Here is a 16,912-nt window from a genome sequence, read left to right as displayed (position 1 = left end):
GTGCTTGCTTGATTATTAGGCTTTTCTCTCTATTATTGTAGGGTCTTTATCTTACAGTGAGGCGACTGTTGTTGTCATTTGGTGCCATATAAATAAGTTAAAGTCGAAATTGTGGTTTTACTATGTAGCAGATCAACAATCATGTTCTGAGCTGCCTGAAAAATGTTCCCAAGGTCTGAGTGTGCGTGACTGTGTGTGCATCTGCGGGGAGATCATGGGGCTCAAAGAGAAAACACACAAAGCAGACTTTCTGCTCAGCCCGGCCCAGGAGCTCATTCTCTCCCACTTTTACAGCTTACATTGCATATTTGACTGTAGTGAATGATGTAATCCAAACATGGATCAACAGGAGAGCCAAAGTAAAGGGAAGGTCGAAGCTCTTCTTCAAGCCCTGCCCTATGTCTCATTTTCTACTTTTAAAATTAGGGCATAAGCAAACATGTATCTGTATTTGGAAATCACAAGATGATCATACTCGAACTATTCCTGTAAAACGAATGCCACCAGAGGCTCTAGTTTTGCCGTCCCAGTTAGAGGACAATTTGGTCAGGCTCACCATCCTATTGGTAAAACAGCAGCAAATGAAGGGCAAAATAATAATAATAATAATGAAGCATTTGTTTCACCACAGCTGTTTCTTGCAGTCATCCATGGTGTTGGATTTCTGCTCATCAAAAATTGATACCTAGTTGTTTATTATTACCTCCCACACTTATGTGAAAGCAGCAAAACTGCAGCATGCACATATTTCCATGCAAACAGCCGCCCGTGTGCAAACTAGCGTTGGCATTTCTCACTGATATTTGAACCATGCCAAAGAAATATTCTCATAAGCGAATAGCCATGCATGATGTTCTCCGTCCTTGACATTTTCATCACTGGCTGCCAGCAGCAGTGGCTTTTCAAAGGGCTGCTGAGTGTCTTCAAATAACTGAAGACCCTAAAGGATGCTGTGTGAGCTTAGAGAGCGTTAAATCTCCCGTACCTGAACAAAACCCATTCTGCCAGTCGATGTAGCATTTAAGCAGCTCTAAAAGCTACGAAACACCCTGCAGACATGAGACAAGCGCTACAAACAATCGGACTCTGTTTCACAGAGTAACAGATGGTGAGTTGATGCATTGTGGGATAATAGGAAGACCTGAATGTCATTTCATGTTTTGAATAAGTGGTTATGTGAAGTAATAGTTTAGAAGCTCGTGTTCCCCTTTAAGATAAGAAATACTCATCCGCGCAGTAGGTAGTCAGTATTTTTGCAAGTGTGCTTCTTAGCAGCGTTTCATTTGCCTGATTATGTTATCAGCCCACTGAATGCTCTTTACCAGGTCGAAGTATGCTTTTTTAGTGCCTCTGCTTCTGATAGGAAATGCATTTCAAACGCTCCCACTGCTGATTTGGAAAGTACAAAAATACACTGCTGCTTGTGTTTCGTAATGTTCTCGAAAATGGGCCATTTTCATGGCTAACAATGAAGGGATTAGAAGGAAAAAACACGCCGTCAGACATTCATATTGAAATCTTAGAGAAGATGCTAAAATCTAACAGAATAAGAAAATGGTATCTTATGTAGATAGAAAAAGACTGCAGTTTTGTTCAGTATGAGACTTACTGTGTTTGAAGTTAAAAAATAAATAAAGGTTAATATCTGGCACCGTCACACTCTGCTAATGGGATAAGGACATTTCTTTGAGTTAGAAGATGAATTCTAATAAAAGTCTTACTCTTTCCACTGGTTCAGTGCAAACCGTGCTGGTGATGTACGCTCACCGGCCACTTTGGCTGTTGTATTTAATGTGTGGTCAAGACGACATAATGTACTAGGGCTGGGCCATATCATACCGTTCACGGTAATACCGGTATAATGTCGGGCAACGATAGGAAAATGAAATATTTGGGTAAAACGCGTGCAGTGCCTTTGTTTTCATACGCACATGGCGGAAAAAGCGTGCCAGCGACAGAGAATGAGAAAGGCGAAAGTGGATCGTTGAATGAAACGGATGAACCAGAATTGGTTTGTAAAAATGCTGCAACTTCAGTGGTGTGTAACTGGTTTAGCTTTCGTCCGTCAGATACACAACAAAGCACTATTTTTGGTAGCACATGCTAGCGGGCCGTCGTTATTACCGCGTTGTTTGGAAAATGCGGCACACTTAAAATCAATCCTTTGATTTTTCTGAAAATCGACAGTGCCCCTTATAATCCCGTGTGCCTTATGTATGAATTCTGGTTGTGTTTACCGACCTCAAAACAATTTTATGTCGTACACGGCGCTCAAAAATCTGTTAAATGTTTTAGTACGACTTTGCTAAGCTACGAACCCGCACCGCTTGATGGATTGTCAGAGCATTACGGCTACCGTAGGCAGGAGCCTCGCGGAGTGATACGTACTGTGCTTCAACATAGTATTACCGTGTTGTGTGTGTATAACCTCTTTATAAGTTTTGTGGATATTATACAGGGTTATGCTGAGGATATGTCGGCCAGTTTCCACTGAAAATGCCTTTTGGTTAAACTGTCAGCAAGGAATTTGCATTTGTACTGTTAACTTTTTATATAATTTTAATGCACATAAAAAAAACAGCTGCTTGTTTAAGTGAAAATACGTTGATTTATTTTTTTATTTTTTGCACTAATAAAGTTGTGGAGTTGTAAAGTATTTTGTTTAGTGTCAATTATATTGTCAGTTATATCGTTATTGCAAATTTTCAAATGTATATCGTGATAAATATCTTTGGTCATATCGCCCTGCTCTATAATGTACTTTATTAGGCACTAGTAGTGGTACCGGGTTGAACCCTACTTTTAATTCTTCGTGTCATAGATTCAACAAGGTGCAGGAAACATTCTTCACAGACTTTGGTCCATGGTGACATGATAGCATCACACAGTAGCTGCAGGTCTGTGACGTGAATCTGTGGATTGAGACCTGGTGACTGTGGAGGGCGTCTGAGTACAAAGTGAGCTCCTTGTCACGTTCAAGAAACCAGTTTGAAATTATTTTTGGTTTGGTGTTATCCTGCTGGAAGCAGCCATCAGAAGATGGGTACACTGTGGTCATGTAAGGATGGAAATGGTCAATAACAGTACCAACCGGAACCCTCGGTTGTACCATTATACCACCAGCCCGAACCAGCGATAGGAGGCAGGATGGATACACGCTTTCATGTTGTTTGTTGTGCATTCACAGATGCTCTTCTGCATCTCTTGTTTGTAATGAGTGGTTATTTGAGTTATTATTGGCTTTCTGTCAAATAAAAACAGTCTGGCTGTTCTCCTCTGACCTCTGCCATCTAGCTACAGATGGTTGTGTGGGAAAATATAGTAGATCAGCACTTAACTTGAACTTCAGCAGCTCATTTTGATCATATGTACAGAGTTTCTGCCATTTGATTGGCCGATGAGATATTAATGAGCAGTTGAACAGGTGTACCTAATGCGGTGACCGGCAGGTGTAGATAAAAAGCAGCTGTGTAAACCTTTGCGTTAATACGTAGCAGAAAATGGGCAAACTTATAGCAACATAGTGGCTACACTGCGTTGTTTTTCTGTCTCTCTGTTTTAAGAGAGCTGTGGAGTGAGAACACAACAATGCATTTCTACCTTGAATCAGAATATTTTATTGATCCTTAAGGAAGTTATGTAAAAGAAAAAGGTCTGGCAGCGGTGGGATTCGAACCCACGCCCCCGAAGAGACTGGAGCCTTAATCCAGTGCCTTAGACCGCTCGGCCACACTACCACATTGCCTAAGGTGTGCTCTGCAAATGCTGCAACTATGACAGAAGACTTGTAGTTAAATAAAAATGCAGTTTTTTTATTTTTTTATACGTATTCTATCATAATTCTCTAATATAAATCACAGTTGCAGCTGCTACTCCCGTAAAGAGTAACTGTATCATGTAAAAACTGACTGGATTACTGACGTCATGTAAACCAGTATCCAGTGTGGTTGAAGTCTTCTGTAATACGAGGTGCAGATGACTCGGAGTATTTCCCCTTCAGTATGGCTGTCTGCTAGATGATTTAAAATCACTTAACATAATAACACATGCAGCTTAGTCAAAGGACAATTTCACTGTCAGCATATTGTTGAAATCGTTTATCTCTTTTTGTCTGCTTTATCTGACGTAAGGTAGTTTAATTCAGTGTCAGACACTCACTTCATTTAGGTAGCTTAAAAAGGATTTATTGTTTTGATATAGCTGATCAAATGTCATAATAATATTGGCACCTGTGAAGTAGCACTCACTGGTCTGCTGGCTGCTTTTCATTTTTCTTACTGTAACGTCACAAAGCATCACAAAGTATTTTTTTTAATAGAAAGAGGTCGTACCTTCTGCATCTCACAAGCCTGAAGGCAGCATCTGCAGTTGTGGTCACAAGTTAACATACACTCATCAGGGGCGTGATCGTCATAGCAGTTTTGGGTTTTTAATATTTTCATGATGAACTTTTCTTTTTCCAGGGTGCAACGTACAGCGCCCATCTTTAGTGAATTGGAAAAAAAATAGAATCGGCACACAAATTTGAATTTTCTCTAATCCATACAGGATTAAATGTATACATGCACCCCCACTGATATATGGTTAAAATCACTCACCTGTTGCAGCTGGACCAACTCGATGCTTTGTGGCACTCTGGCTGGATATGTGATCATTGTTGTTGGTAGAACTGGTGGAGATCATTTAAATCTTCTGGTTTCCTGGCACAGAACTGGCTTTAAATCAAATTTTGAATAGATTTGAGTTGAATTTAGGACGTCCATTCCAGAAGCTTAATGTTAGCTTGATTTATCTGTTTCAAAACCAGCATTAATGTGTGTTTGTGATCATTGTTCTGTTGGAACACCCGATTGTATCCTAGCTTGAGCCAACAATCTGAAGGCAGTCCTCCTTCACTATTCTATCCACTTTGTGCGATGTACAAATACCACTGGTAGCCAACAGCCCCAGAGCATGCTACCACAATCATGCTTGGTTAGTACTTAAGTCTTAAAGTTTAAAAGCTTCAGCTTCACCCCTTCAAAATTTTTTGTCTCATCTTACCATCAGACTTTCTCCAGAATGCATTTGGCATTGGATTTTGGAGCACTGGCTTCATTCTTGGTCAGGTGATATAAAGTGTGCTTCACCATGGACAGTGAAGCTGGTGTTGTAGCAGTTTCCAGTTCATGGCATGAACTGGAAACTTGATGGTTCCTGAGTTGCTCCCAAGGAACCAACTCCTTCACATTTTAAGTGACATTTTGGGTCTTCTTCCAGATCTTGGTACAGAGGTAGACAATTGTTTAGACTAATGACTCTTGAATCTTCACTTTGCCCATCAGGCATCTGGAATGGCCGTCCAAAATTCTGATCTCAGCAATCTTGAAAATTTGTTTAAAAGCTTGGTCCGTGACAGGGAACCAACAAAATAAATGAACTCCACCAATCCGCAAGAAGATCAGATGGCTACCAAAATCATCTAATTAAAGTTATCTATTTGATTCTGTATTCAAACTTTAAACTTTTGATTAAACTCCTGTAGATTAGAGAACATTTAATTTAAAATTCAGACTTCTGCACTCACTTCTTGTTTTTTTAGTCATCAAAGGTGTCTGCTGTATAATCAGTTAAAAAAAATCCTCAAAAGCCCCAAATTACCGTGACGTTCATGGTCATGATGAGTGTTTATATACATCAGTGGTGCTCTGCTAGTCCATTGATGGCTAATGCTAACAAGGCAAAATGTACTAACCTGTGGAATAAAACTATGGCAGAGGAGTCATAGAGTAGAGACACTTAACCAAACATGTCCATAATTCAATAATATTTACAGTATCTATAAGGTTTACAAATATTAGCTAATATTAGCCACACCAGTGAATGCTGTGCTAGCTCAAAGAGCTAAGCCGAGGTGCACTTTATCCGGCTGTACCTCTGAATCTCCACATTTTCCATTTCCCCTAAAAAAAGCACATGTTTAAGTATTTAAAGTTATCCTTGTGTATTTCATTTTCCTCACTACTCTCATTTTTTTAGGGTTACATACTGTATCTGTCAACGAGGGAAATATTGTCTGTGCAGCGTATCATAACCCCACATGAGCAGCCCCCGTGTTCACATGTTTGTGTTTTATCTTGTCTGGGCTGTGTGTTTGTCCACATTAAAATAATGAATGTACAGAAGGCTCTGTTTTAAATGTGCTGTTTACTGTAAAACATTCACCTTCTCACACAGATTGCATGTGGGCGATTGAATGACTCTCTCTTTCTCTGTGTGTGTGTGTTAGGGCCAGCTGGATGGGCCTTGGTATTGGGTTACAGCAGGCATGGAGTAGTTTTTGCTCTCTCTGACTGTCTAAGATCAATTAAGAGGGAGCGTGGGGGGGAGAAAGTGAGGGGGATGATGAAAGAAATGGAGTGGATGAGGAGAGAGGAAATGACTGAGCATTAAGCTGGCAGGTGGAGGAGGAGAGACGGTAGAGATAAAAAATAAAATAAAATAAAAAAAAGGATATTGCAGGGGAGAGGATGTAATGAAACGGCCAGCAATGCAATAAGCACGCGCGCTGCAGTGTCACTGAAAAAACAGTGGATCCTTAAAGGAATACAGCGATGCTCGGGTAAATAAGCTCTCTGATTGAATCACTGCAAGTTTCAACCTTTGTGGGTGCTTCGCTTTTAAATATGCACACGTGCAAAGCAAGGCCAACAAAGAGTCATCAAATCCTGGCCGAGCCGTGCACGGTCATTTTGAGGAAAATGCTCTTAGAAGGGTGAGATATTAAAAGCAGGAAAATAAATACGCTGCAAGGAGCTTGCTCCCAGTTTGCAATGAATCACAAGCAGCTTTAAAAAAAAAAATCATGCTCGGCCTAAATCAAGGACAAGAAATGTGAGATTTTTTTCATTTATCACATTTCCCTGTTTGTGAAAAGCAGCAGCAACAGCAGCGCAGAAAGCTGCTAATCAAATGTTGAGGATGTCTCCAGCTGGGATAACCTTCTCCCATATTTGTTTACTAACCGTCTCCAATTTGTGTTTACATCTCTCACAGCAAATATTCTGTTTCGGAAGGAGAATTTCAACATCTTTGAAAGTCGCTCTGCTGTCAACGCCAGTGTGGACTTTAAGAAAGGAGACGAGTGGCGATGCTTGGCAGCTCAAATAGCTTGTTTCTTATTGATCCTTATGAGAAATCCATTTCCTGATGGCGACTAATCTGATCGTAGGTAATGACCAAAGCAACAAAAAATAAATAAATCACAGACAACAGATGTGAACACGCGGTCTGAACACCCAGTCGGTCTCTGTTCATTATGCTTTGTGGTGGAAAAGTGTATTATTAGTAACATTGGATTATTTAAAGATGGGCTTAGCGCGCTACTTAATCTTTTGCCATGACAGAGGTTTCTTTCACAGCCTTTGTCACACAGAGAATGGCTGAGTACGGCATAAAGACTCGCTGCGCGTTTTGATATCCGCCGCTATTAAAATATAATGCCGATTTGGAGCGCAGGACTTCAGATGTGGCTGTCGGCGTCATTGTTATTCAGTAACAAGCTTCACTTCAACCTCGTTTTTTTGTTTTACTTTAGCATGCACGATCAGAAATTACTGATACATAAATATGATTTTGTCTTGTTTTTTGGCACTCAGAAGGTCCTAGCGATGATTTGACCTAAAAATAGGAAAAAAAGAGATAATTGTCACTTTCTTAAAAGCCACAAGACCAATCCTTTCTAAAGTTTATAGTAAATTTTATTTTGACCTTTCAAACATCCTGCATAACTTTTAAAAATTCAGACCACGATGATGACAAAATCAGCTTGCCTAAAGATCATGTCAGTCTTTGTAGGGTACAATCATGTTTCTTCATGGTGTTTTAGCTGAACAACACCATAAATAGTCTGTTTGGTTTCCTGGATACAAAACATCTCACTTTATCTTAAATAAGACCTTTAATATTCATGTCAAGCTCACTATTTTTGTTCTCAGACTCAACTAGAGTAGCTTTGCATGATTCACAGTTCAGAATAATCCACTTTTACCTGACCAGATGACCATATTAGGAATATCCTCTCTCAGTGATGTCATGTGGACCCAGGACTAGTAAAAAATGTCTAAAACTGAGAGTTTAGAGCACCTTGGAGCCTGAGCTTTTGCCTCAAGAAGATAGCTTGAATTCATTACAATACAGAACAATAACAATATAGAATACATATGACAGAAAATAAGCACTACATTAATTACACTGCCCCCCCAAAACGTACTCTTACCACTTACACTTGTGACAATCAGTCACAGTCTTGATTAGCTCAAGTGCAGTCTGGAAGTTTGAATAGCGATTTCATATATTCATTTATTTAATGCTACGATTTGTACAATTTCCCTGAAAAGCAGATCATAAACTAAATAAGATCATTTGCACAAATCTGATTAACTTTTTAAAGCTTTCATATCATTCTGATAATTACAAAAATTAAGAAACCCAATGGTACCCCAAACTTAATGTGGCCTTCAGGTTAGCTCAAGAACAGTGAATAGGGAGCTTGGTGGAATGGGTTTCCATGGACAAGCAAATGCAATCCAAAATGTCGGATGCAGTGGTGTAAAACACGTCACCACTGGACTCAGCAGAGAAGTGTTCCCTGAAGTGGTGAATCACGCTTCTCCGTGTGACAATCGAGTCTGGGTTTGGCGGTTGCCAGGAGAAACGGTACTTGTCTAACTGCTTTGCGCCAAGTTTGGAGGAGGAGGGATTATGGTGTTGGGTTCGACCCCTTTGTTCCAGTGAAAGGAACTGTTAATGCTTCAGCATACCAAGACATTTTGGACAGTTTCCTGCTCCCAACTTTGTGACTGCGCACCAGTACACAGTCCTGACCTCGGCCTGATAGAAAAACCTTTGGGATGAATTAGAGCGGAGACTGTAAGGACCCAGCTGAGGTAGTTCGGACACCTGATGGAGAAACTGTAGAACAGACGTCTGGAATACCCTTCCACCACATTTATGCCACCAAATTTCATGAAAAGCGGTTCTGATATCTGAGCTGACTTGGAGGAATATAATAAGAGCAAAAAAACCCCCAAAACACCACATTTTTTTTAACCATTTCTGTTTGCCAGTATAGGCTCGATTGCCTCTAACAGTCTGTACATACAACACTATTTACATCTTATATGCTAATACCCAGCTGGTCTCATTACCAATTCTCAGTACCGTCACCAAATGACAACTTCCAAGTATTTCCTGCTCTAATTTAAAGCACCAGGATCACTGGTCCTGAGCTTCCCTGGGAGGTAAATTGTTGTTTACACTTCAGTCTTATTGAAAACGCATAAAACGGGGGACGTCTAATCGCACATCGCAACCCTCGCTTCTCATTAATCTTCCTAATCATGCTGTTTATATGAGCAAGATACATGTTGCACATGTTTCCCTGACAGTTTGCCACGATGTGCACAGATCGTGTGTTTCAGGAGGATTAGATTATTTAGAGATGGACTTAAAGCACGTCACCTAAACCCCTTAAGGTGATATTTATACCGCCCGGACTTTTACACACTGCATGGTGTCTCAGCTCTGATAGCTGCTGTAGCTTCCTTCTACTATTTATAACTGTGCCATTCTCTGCTTTATCTCCCTCTACCTCTTTCTGCCCCCCCCCTCTTCCCTTCCCTCCCCATCCTATCTTCCTCTCTGCGTCACTTTATCTGTGCATTGAGCATGTGCGCTTAATGACAGGGCTGCAGAGGCGGCTTGCATGGTAGCTAAAACAGAAGCTGTCCTCCTCTCTTGCCGTCTCTCTGTGTCACACACTCAGCCCCTTACAGAATGACTCTTATTTAAAGAGCAGAGCTGTACTTGCTTATTTAAAAAAAAAACATCAGAGAGATGGGGAGGGAAGGGAAATGAATGAGTGAAGAGAGGGACCAGAGGAGAAAAATGAAGGGAGGAACCTATCGATGGATAGATGAGCGAGACAGAAGCAGAAGGATGAGGAGGAAGGGGATGATGTCATCTTTTAACCCTGTACCGCTCCCCTCTCCTCTCTCCTGTTTCCTCCCCAGATTCTTCTTCCTTCTTTTCCGTGTCGCTCTCCAGCAGGACTATATTTAGTCGCATGCAGCTGGGGGTATGTGAGTGTTTGTGTTTTGATGGTGTTGCGGCGCTGCTCAGTCTTACATTTTAATGCTCCCGTTACCAAATCAGCCCTACCCTCCTCTCACATTTTTACTCTACGTCACATTCTGTCTGTTCCTTCTCCGTGGTCCATCATCTTTTCTTAATCAGCCACCGAGCGTTTCTCCTCTCTGTGTGGAAAGCAGATGCTGGAGATTTCTCTTATGGTCAGCAAACCCTTTTTAAAGGAAAATGGCTCAGCTTCGCTAAAACATCATCCGTGCCTGTGGGCTTCATGACCAGATCTGTTCAGGTCATGCGTTCGTTCATGGTAAACATCTGATACACAATCACCATCCTGCTGCTGATGCACAACACATATTTACAACTGTTAACATGTGATTCCATAATGATGATAAAATTAGAGCCCAACAAATGCAGTGTTGACTCCGGATCGAGCACCTTTGAGGAGATTCCTTTTTTTTCTGTTTAATTAAACTTCAATTCCAAATCACAACAAGAGTTGCCTTTATATATATAAAGAAGCCAAAGGGGATAGACAATCCCCTTTGAGCACGAGCTTGGTGGCAGTGGGAAGGATAAACTCCCTTTTAACAGGAAGAAACCTCCGGCAGCACCGGGCTCAGGGTGGGGCAGCCATCTGCCACAACCAGTTGGGGGTGTGAGGGGAGGAAGACAAAAACAAACTGTGGAAGAGAGCCTAAGATTAATAATAACTAATGAAACTATATTTTTATGACACGTTGCCTTCCCACATTGCACAGTGAGAGCTTTGTAATGATGCTGAATTGTATCAGGAATTTAGCTTTTAACTCTACATGACAAGATGCATGACAACAGCACTTGACACAAGCCTATTTAGGTGGTTTTTTAGCAACAAGAAAAAATCATAACATCAGCGCCACTGTGTGAACCTGAATGTTTTAGACATGAAATGAAACTGTATCATATGAATTTATAAATCGGTATTTTTTAATATAAAAACAGTGTTTTGACCTGCAGAAAGAACAGTTTAATTACTCTAACTCTTTAGGCTTTAATAAATAATACACACAGGTTTGAGTGGACAACAGTAACTTTTCTTTGATTTCCCGATGGAAAAACCTCACAAAGATGCTGCTCTGATTTGGATAAAAATGCATTTGAGGAGAAAAAGCGATCCGCTCGGCACATAAAGATCTCTGTATTTTGTAATTGTGTCTTTCTTTTGTATAAATGGTCGTATTTTGGTATAGTGGCCCAGATGTTTGAGGCAGCTATTTAAGACTTTCAGTTTATGTGCAAATGAACTTCTGTGTATCAGTAAAATGTAAAATGATCCTAATTTTCATTCTCACATTATATGTGAGCTTTAATCCCATAAACTGCGCACTGCTTCTTTATTAATTTAATTTTCTTCCCTAAACCGAACATAAACTCTTGATCACTGTAGTTCAGCTATTGTTAAAACTTTCTAACTTAATTGCTTTTTTCATACCTTCAACTCCTTTTGCACCTTCAGAATTTTTAACGTGAACATCTTCGTCCTATGATGTAACATTTCTATCTTAGTGGAAATGTTTTTTTTTCAGGGTGACAGTCCCTGTCTTTAGGGTAGATGTAAACAATATACATGCTCGGCATCAACATCTTCAACACACTTTTAATCTTTTTAAAATTACCAAGCTACGGTGCGTCGAATCTGTCCTGACAGCATATTGCGGCCTGAACTCTAAAACTTTAATTCATGGATTAAATAATAAAAATCAACAAGATGTTGTATAGTAATATATTAATTTGCCATTTGGAAGCAGCTTACTTTCTAAAGTTAATGTGGGTTTGCTCGCAGTGGCCTGATTACATTAGCGTTTACATTTGCATTTATGACCCTGGGGACATGTTTTTGTGCACCTGACAAATGCAACACAAATATTCACTCTCCTTTTGCCTCTGTTTTGGCCTCCAACCTCTCCCAAGACAAACGTTTGGGTCTTTATTTGCAAAGTGGCCTACTTTGTTCACTCTTTGGTCATGGGCAGGCAGTGTTCAGCAGGATTTAGATCCGTTTCCCCTGAAAATACCAGCCTATCGCTGGAAATGAGGTTAAACCAAAGCAAAAAGCTTAAAGCTGAGAACGTTACATATAAAGGAAAACTAAAGAAGTTCAAAAGACCAAACTGATCAATTATTCTTCTCATGTCTGAAAAAAATTGTTCTCTTTGCAGCCGTACGAAGACCAGCAGCAAAAAAAAGTATTAGAAAAGCAGTTTTTGAATACTGATAGCTTACCGGCTCTAATACATGAGTGTAGCTGGGAATATTTTTAAGGGAAAGGGTGTTTGTATTTTACGTGCTTTTATATTCGTGTGCTGCTGATGTAACGCTGGTGTGTGTGTCTGTGTGTGCCACGTCGATGATGGATGTCCTGAGCTAATACAGACGCACTAAATCGAAAAATAAAATGTAACCGCTTGCTTTTAATGGCAGCGGTGTTACAGTCAGAGCACGGCCAATTTGGATTGTCAGAAAACATGAAAATAGCTCAGTCACAAGTGACTCAGTGTGATTAAGATCCTTAGTTGATATTCTAATGGCTTCACTGACATGATATTAAAGCTGCTTTGAATAAGCGAGTCTGCAGTGACCTGCAAAAAACTGAAACGCGCTCATTATCGCCTCAGTTTGATCCGTCTGCCGTCTCATTGTGTATTCAATTTGTATCCTTGTAAATTCTTTTTCTAAATCTAACCACCGTCAACCTGTAAGCGGCATGTCGGGGTGACATCAGCCGCTCCGTCTGGGGCTGTCATCTCCCTACACTTCCCCTCTCTTCTCGGCTCTTTGGTTTGCTCTCTCCCACACTTGCTCTCACACGACCCACCGAGTCCCTTTATTCCCTTCATCCTTCCTCTCTTTTTCTCACCTCCCGTCCTCGTTGCCTGTCTGCACGAGCGCACAAACGCAGTTTTTCATTTCCTTTTCTTTTCACCTTGCTGTGTTCGTTTTTTTCCCTTCCTCCTCTCAGTCCCGCACGGTACATCTTCATACAATTACTCTCCATTAAAAACGGATTAGATTTCACCTTCACAGTCGGCCTACAGAGGAAGAGCAGAAAGGGAGGAGAGGTTGGGAGAGGACGGAGAAAAAACAGGGGTGTGGACCTTTGAGGAGTCAGAAGAGAAGATTGGAAAGATGGGAAGGACAGGGGGTGGTAGATTAGGAAGGAGCGAGGAAAAGTGGAGCGGTGGGACACGTCTTCACGTCAACGACATGAAAATGTTTGTACTTTTAGACTCGCATTTGTTCTCCGAGTTGTCAGAAGAAGTAGTTCACCCATGGACTTTTCACACTCGCTTTTTTCCCCATCGCAAATAGTCAGAAGATTGTGCGAACTTGGCTTTCACACGTTTGTCCAGTCACAGAGAAATGGCTCCAATTCAAGAACAAATTGACCACTCAGTGCAGCTTAGTGGATGCAAGCCCCAACTGCAACCATTAGTGTTTATGGAAGGCAAGAAGGTTGTAGAAACATCAGAATGAAGAGCTTGATGGAATGATTACTCATGGAGCAGAAACAAGACGTGACCTTGATCCTAACCCCAAAGTGCTAATTCGGATAACCTGGGTCACTGATCTCGTGACTGAGATATTACCGTATGGAAAACACAGAAGGGCACAAACGATGAAATAAAACGGACTCGACAGAGCATGTTCTCACACCTCAAGCGAAGGGCAGTCCTCGTCTATCCTTGTGAAGCTCTGTGCCAAAGGCAGCAGATGGCTGTGGTGTGCCCACAATAGGTGAGGGGTCTGGGGCTTGGAAGAGCTCTAGTCAGCACTCCCATATCCCTCCTGTGCTTCCCACCTGGGGGTTAAGAAGGGTTAAAATTAATCCACTCCCGCTGTGTGTGTGAGTGTGCGAACCTTCGAACACAGTTAGTCTAGACTGTTTCCCAGCCACTGGTAAGCTGTATTTTTTTCCTCTGACAGAGGGAGATTAATGGGACATATCAGACTGAAAGGATACGGAGTAACCAGTATACACCAGTTCAGTTAAATGCAATTAAATGCCATATGTTTTTAAGTATGGTAATTTTACACCAGTTTACAGATGCATTAATTACTTTTCTCTTAGCATGCCGAAAATCATCCGATTCTGGTCTCTGGTCAGCTGACCAGTATATCTGTACTTAGTTATTTTTAAAGTTTTAGGTCTGTGAAGGTTCTGTCATCCAGGTCATCGTAGTCTGAGGAGCTTGGAAAGAAAAGCGTCTGGACTTCTTTAAGTTGCTTGAAGACGTTTCACCTCTCATCCGAGAAGCTTCTTCAGTTCTAAGGTCAAATGGCGGAGAGTCCCAGATTTAAGCCCTATGAGAGTGTCCCCCCCCAAAAGAGCCAAGGTGTGAGAACAGGTGTGGGTCACAATCAGCCAAGGTTTTGGGTGAACTCATTGTGAAACATAGCCTCACCCTATCATGTGATTTTGTGAGGCCAGAAGGGCCGGGATGATCTGGGACTCTCCACCATTTGACCTTTGAGCTGAAGAAGCTTCTCAGATGAGAGGTGAACCGTCTTCAAGCAACTTAAAGAAGTCCAGACGCTTTTTCTTCCAAGCTCCTTAGACTTTAAAATTTTAGCTGCTGGTTTAGTTGGATTTTTTAAAAATGTTGCTGCCCCTCCCTGAGGCGGAGGTTCTTCCTGTTGAATGGGAGTTTTTCCTTCCCACTGTTGCCAAATGCTTGCTCACAGACAGTCATCTGATTGTTGGGCTTTTCTCAGTTTTACTGTAAAGCTTCTACCTTACAATATAAATTGCTTTGAAAGAAATATTGTTGTGACAAAACTAAATTGACTGTAATCAAATGTAGTCAAAAAAGTGGATGCAAACTCTGGAGTAAAAAGTTTTCATATTTAAGTCTTTAATTGAGGATGAAGTCATACACGTGCAGGAGGTCAGCACATTCAACAAAGAACACGGAGAAAAAACTACAAATATTGCTTGACAGTCGGGGGTTACATCATGAAACAAGAAATGACAGGAATTGAATACACCCAAAGTCCAAAACCATTACATGAACATCCTATGACACCTTCGCATTTTTACATTGTTGCTGTTAGCATGTTAGCACAGAGGAGTTGTTTTAGTATTTTGCTCTAGTTTTTTTAACATAATTTTTCTCCGTATGGATTTGTTTATTATCTTTCAGTGCAAGCCTCTCGTACATCTCACTTAGATGTGGATTTTTTGCTGCTATTTTTAGCTATTGAGTCATCAATCATCTGGTTACTCATAAAAAGAAACCAAGCATTCCCATTGGGCAGCTGTCAAACCCTGCAGCTCTCTATTTTCTGTGTGGATTTAATGTTTTTATTTCTTTTGCATAAAGCTTTACAGGCTGCATTGAGTTTCGCACCTCTGCACCCCACCTCCCCACCTCCCCAGGCCTGTGGAATCAATTTAAAACTCATTGTATGAGTTAGGGCTTCAGTAATCCAAATGCATCAGGCGCTTTCTCTTTTTCTGTGAAAAGTGGAGTTTTTGGAGGCATGAGATTTCAACGTGACGACCAGCAGCAGGTAGTTTCATCGTGACAAACTGGTCTAAGGAATGAATGTGACAGGTAATAGGAGTGAGATACAACACAGCCCTCTGGAGGAAGGTGTGTGTGTGGACAGTCGTGTGTGTATGCGTGGGTGTGTACAGATGTGTTTGTAGAGTAATATTCTCTATCCCTCAATAGCTTTTAGAGAGGATCCTCGCCAAACAATACATAAACCCCAGCTTCCTGCGTTACGCTCTACACACAGGGGAGCATTTTTTCGTTTAACCTCCGTGTCTGACGTTTTGCTTTCTCTCTTTCTTCCTACCTCTCAATTGTCCAGACGCCCCGGTGGCAGAGCTGCACGACCTGTTCTGTAAGAAGCTGCAGCAGTGCTGCGTGCTGTTTGATTTCCTGGACTGCGTGGCTGACCTGAAAGGGAAGGAGATCAAACGTGCGGCGCTCAACGAGCTGGTGGAGAGCGTGGCCACGAGCAGAGGAGTCCTCATAGAGCCTCTCTACCCGGAGGCTATAAAGATGGTACAGTAGGAGGGGAGGTTAGGGGTTAAAATGATGCACCAGTGCAAACAATTCCAGCCCAAAGATAAAGATCATAGCTCATAGATAACTGAAAGAATGCACAAATGTTCCTCTAATTTTTATTCGTTTGGAAACATGGTTACTGTTTTTCTTTGATCTTATGAAAATCCCTTAAAACAAGGGTCATCACTTCGTACATAGTACTTAACTTAAAGCACTCCGAGTACAGTTAAATATTGAACAGCATTAATGTGGCACGCCCCTTTTGCTTACTGGTTAATTGTGCAGTGACGCAGACAGAAATCAGCACTGTGTATATGCAGCTCTGCACAATGAAGAGATGTAGGAACACAAAGACACCAGGGAATTTATTTATTTCCCATTTCCAGCATAACAACAGATGTGTACAGATGTCAGCATAAAATATATATAACATCATTTACATACAGCAGTGAACGATTTATCTCTTGAAACATCATTAGTGGAGACAAGTGGTTGGATAGCAGCGTAACTAGTAAAACTGTTATTCTGCTGGTTATTTAATCCCCTTGTTTATTCTAGCTTTTGTTTATGTGTGAAAATACTTAACAGTAAATGTGGGCTTGGAGGATACATTATCTAATGTAAAGGTTCTTTCTTTTGCCAAAAAAAATACTGGTAGCTTTCTTAGACTTGCAACACACTGGCAGAAATCCTGGTTCCAGTGGTAAATGTTCATGTTAAGCATG

General features: G+C 41.0%; 1 protein-coding gene and 1 non-coding gene across 2 annotated transcripts in view; one reads left to right on the top strand and one right to left on the bottom strand.

Moving 5' to 3' along the window:
- The window catches only part of ppp2r5b (protein phosphatase 2, regulatory subunit B', beta), a 49,562-nt gene that overhangs the window by 9,653 nt on the left and 22,997 nt on the right, over positions 1-16,912 (top strand). Inside the window, exon 2 of the mRNA XM_040012256.1 lies at positions 15,988-16,184. Coding sequence (XP_039868190.1) covers positions 15,988-16,184 — 197 coding nt within the window. The remainder of the gene's footprint in view (positions 1-15,987; positions 16,185-16,912) is intronic.
- Positions 3,656-3,737, bottom strand: trnal-aag. Its single transcript has one exon. It is a non-coding gene; the product is annotated as a tRNA-Leu (tRNA).

This window comes from Simochromis diagramma, unplaced genomic scaffold (assembly GCF_900408965.1).
Source record: "Simochromis diagramma unplaced genomic scaffold, fSimDia1.1 OVJJ01000604.1, whole genome shotgun sequence".
NCBI lineage: Eukaryota > Metazoa > Chordata > Actinopteri > Cichliformes > Cichlidae > Simochromis > Simochromis diagramma.
The sequence above is the reverse complement of the archived record's forward strand: the minus strand, read 5'-3'. Positions and strand labels throughout refer to the sequence as shown.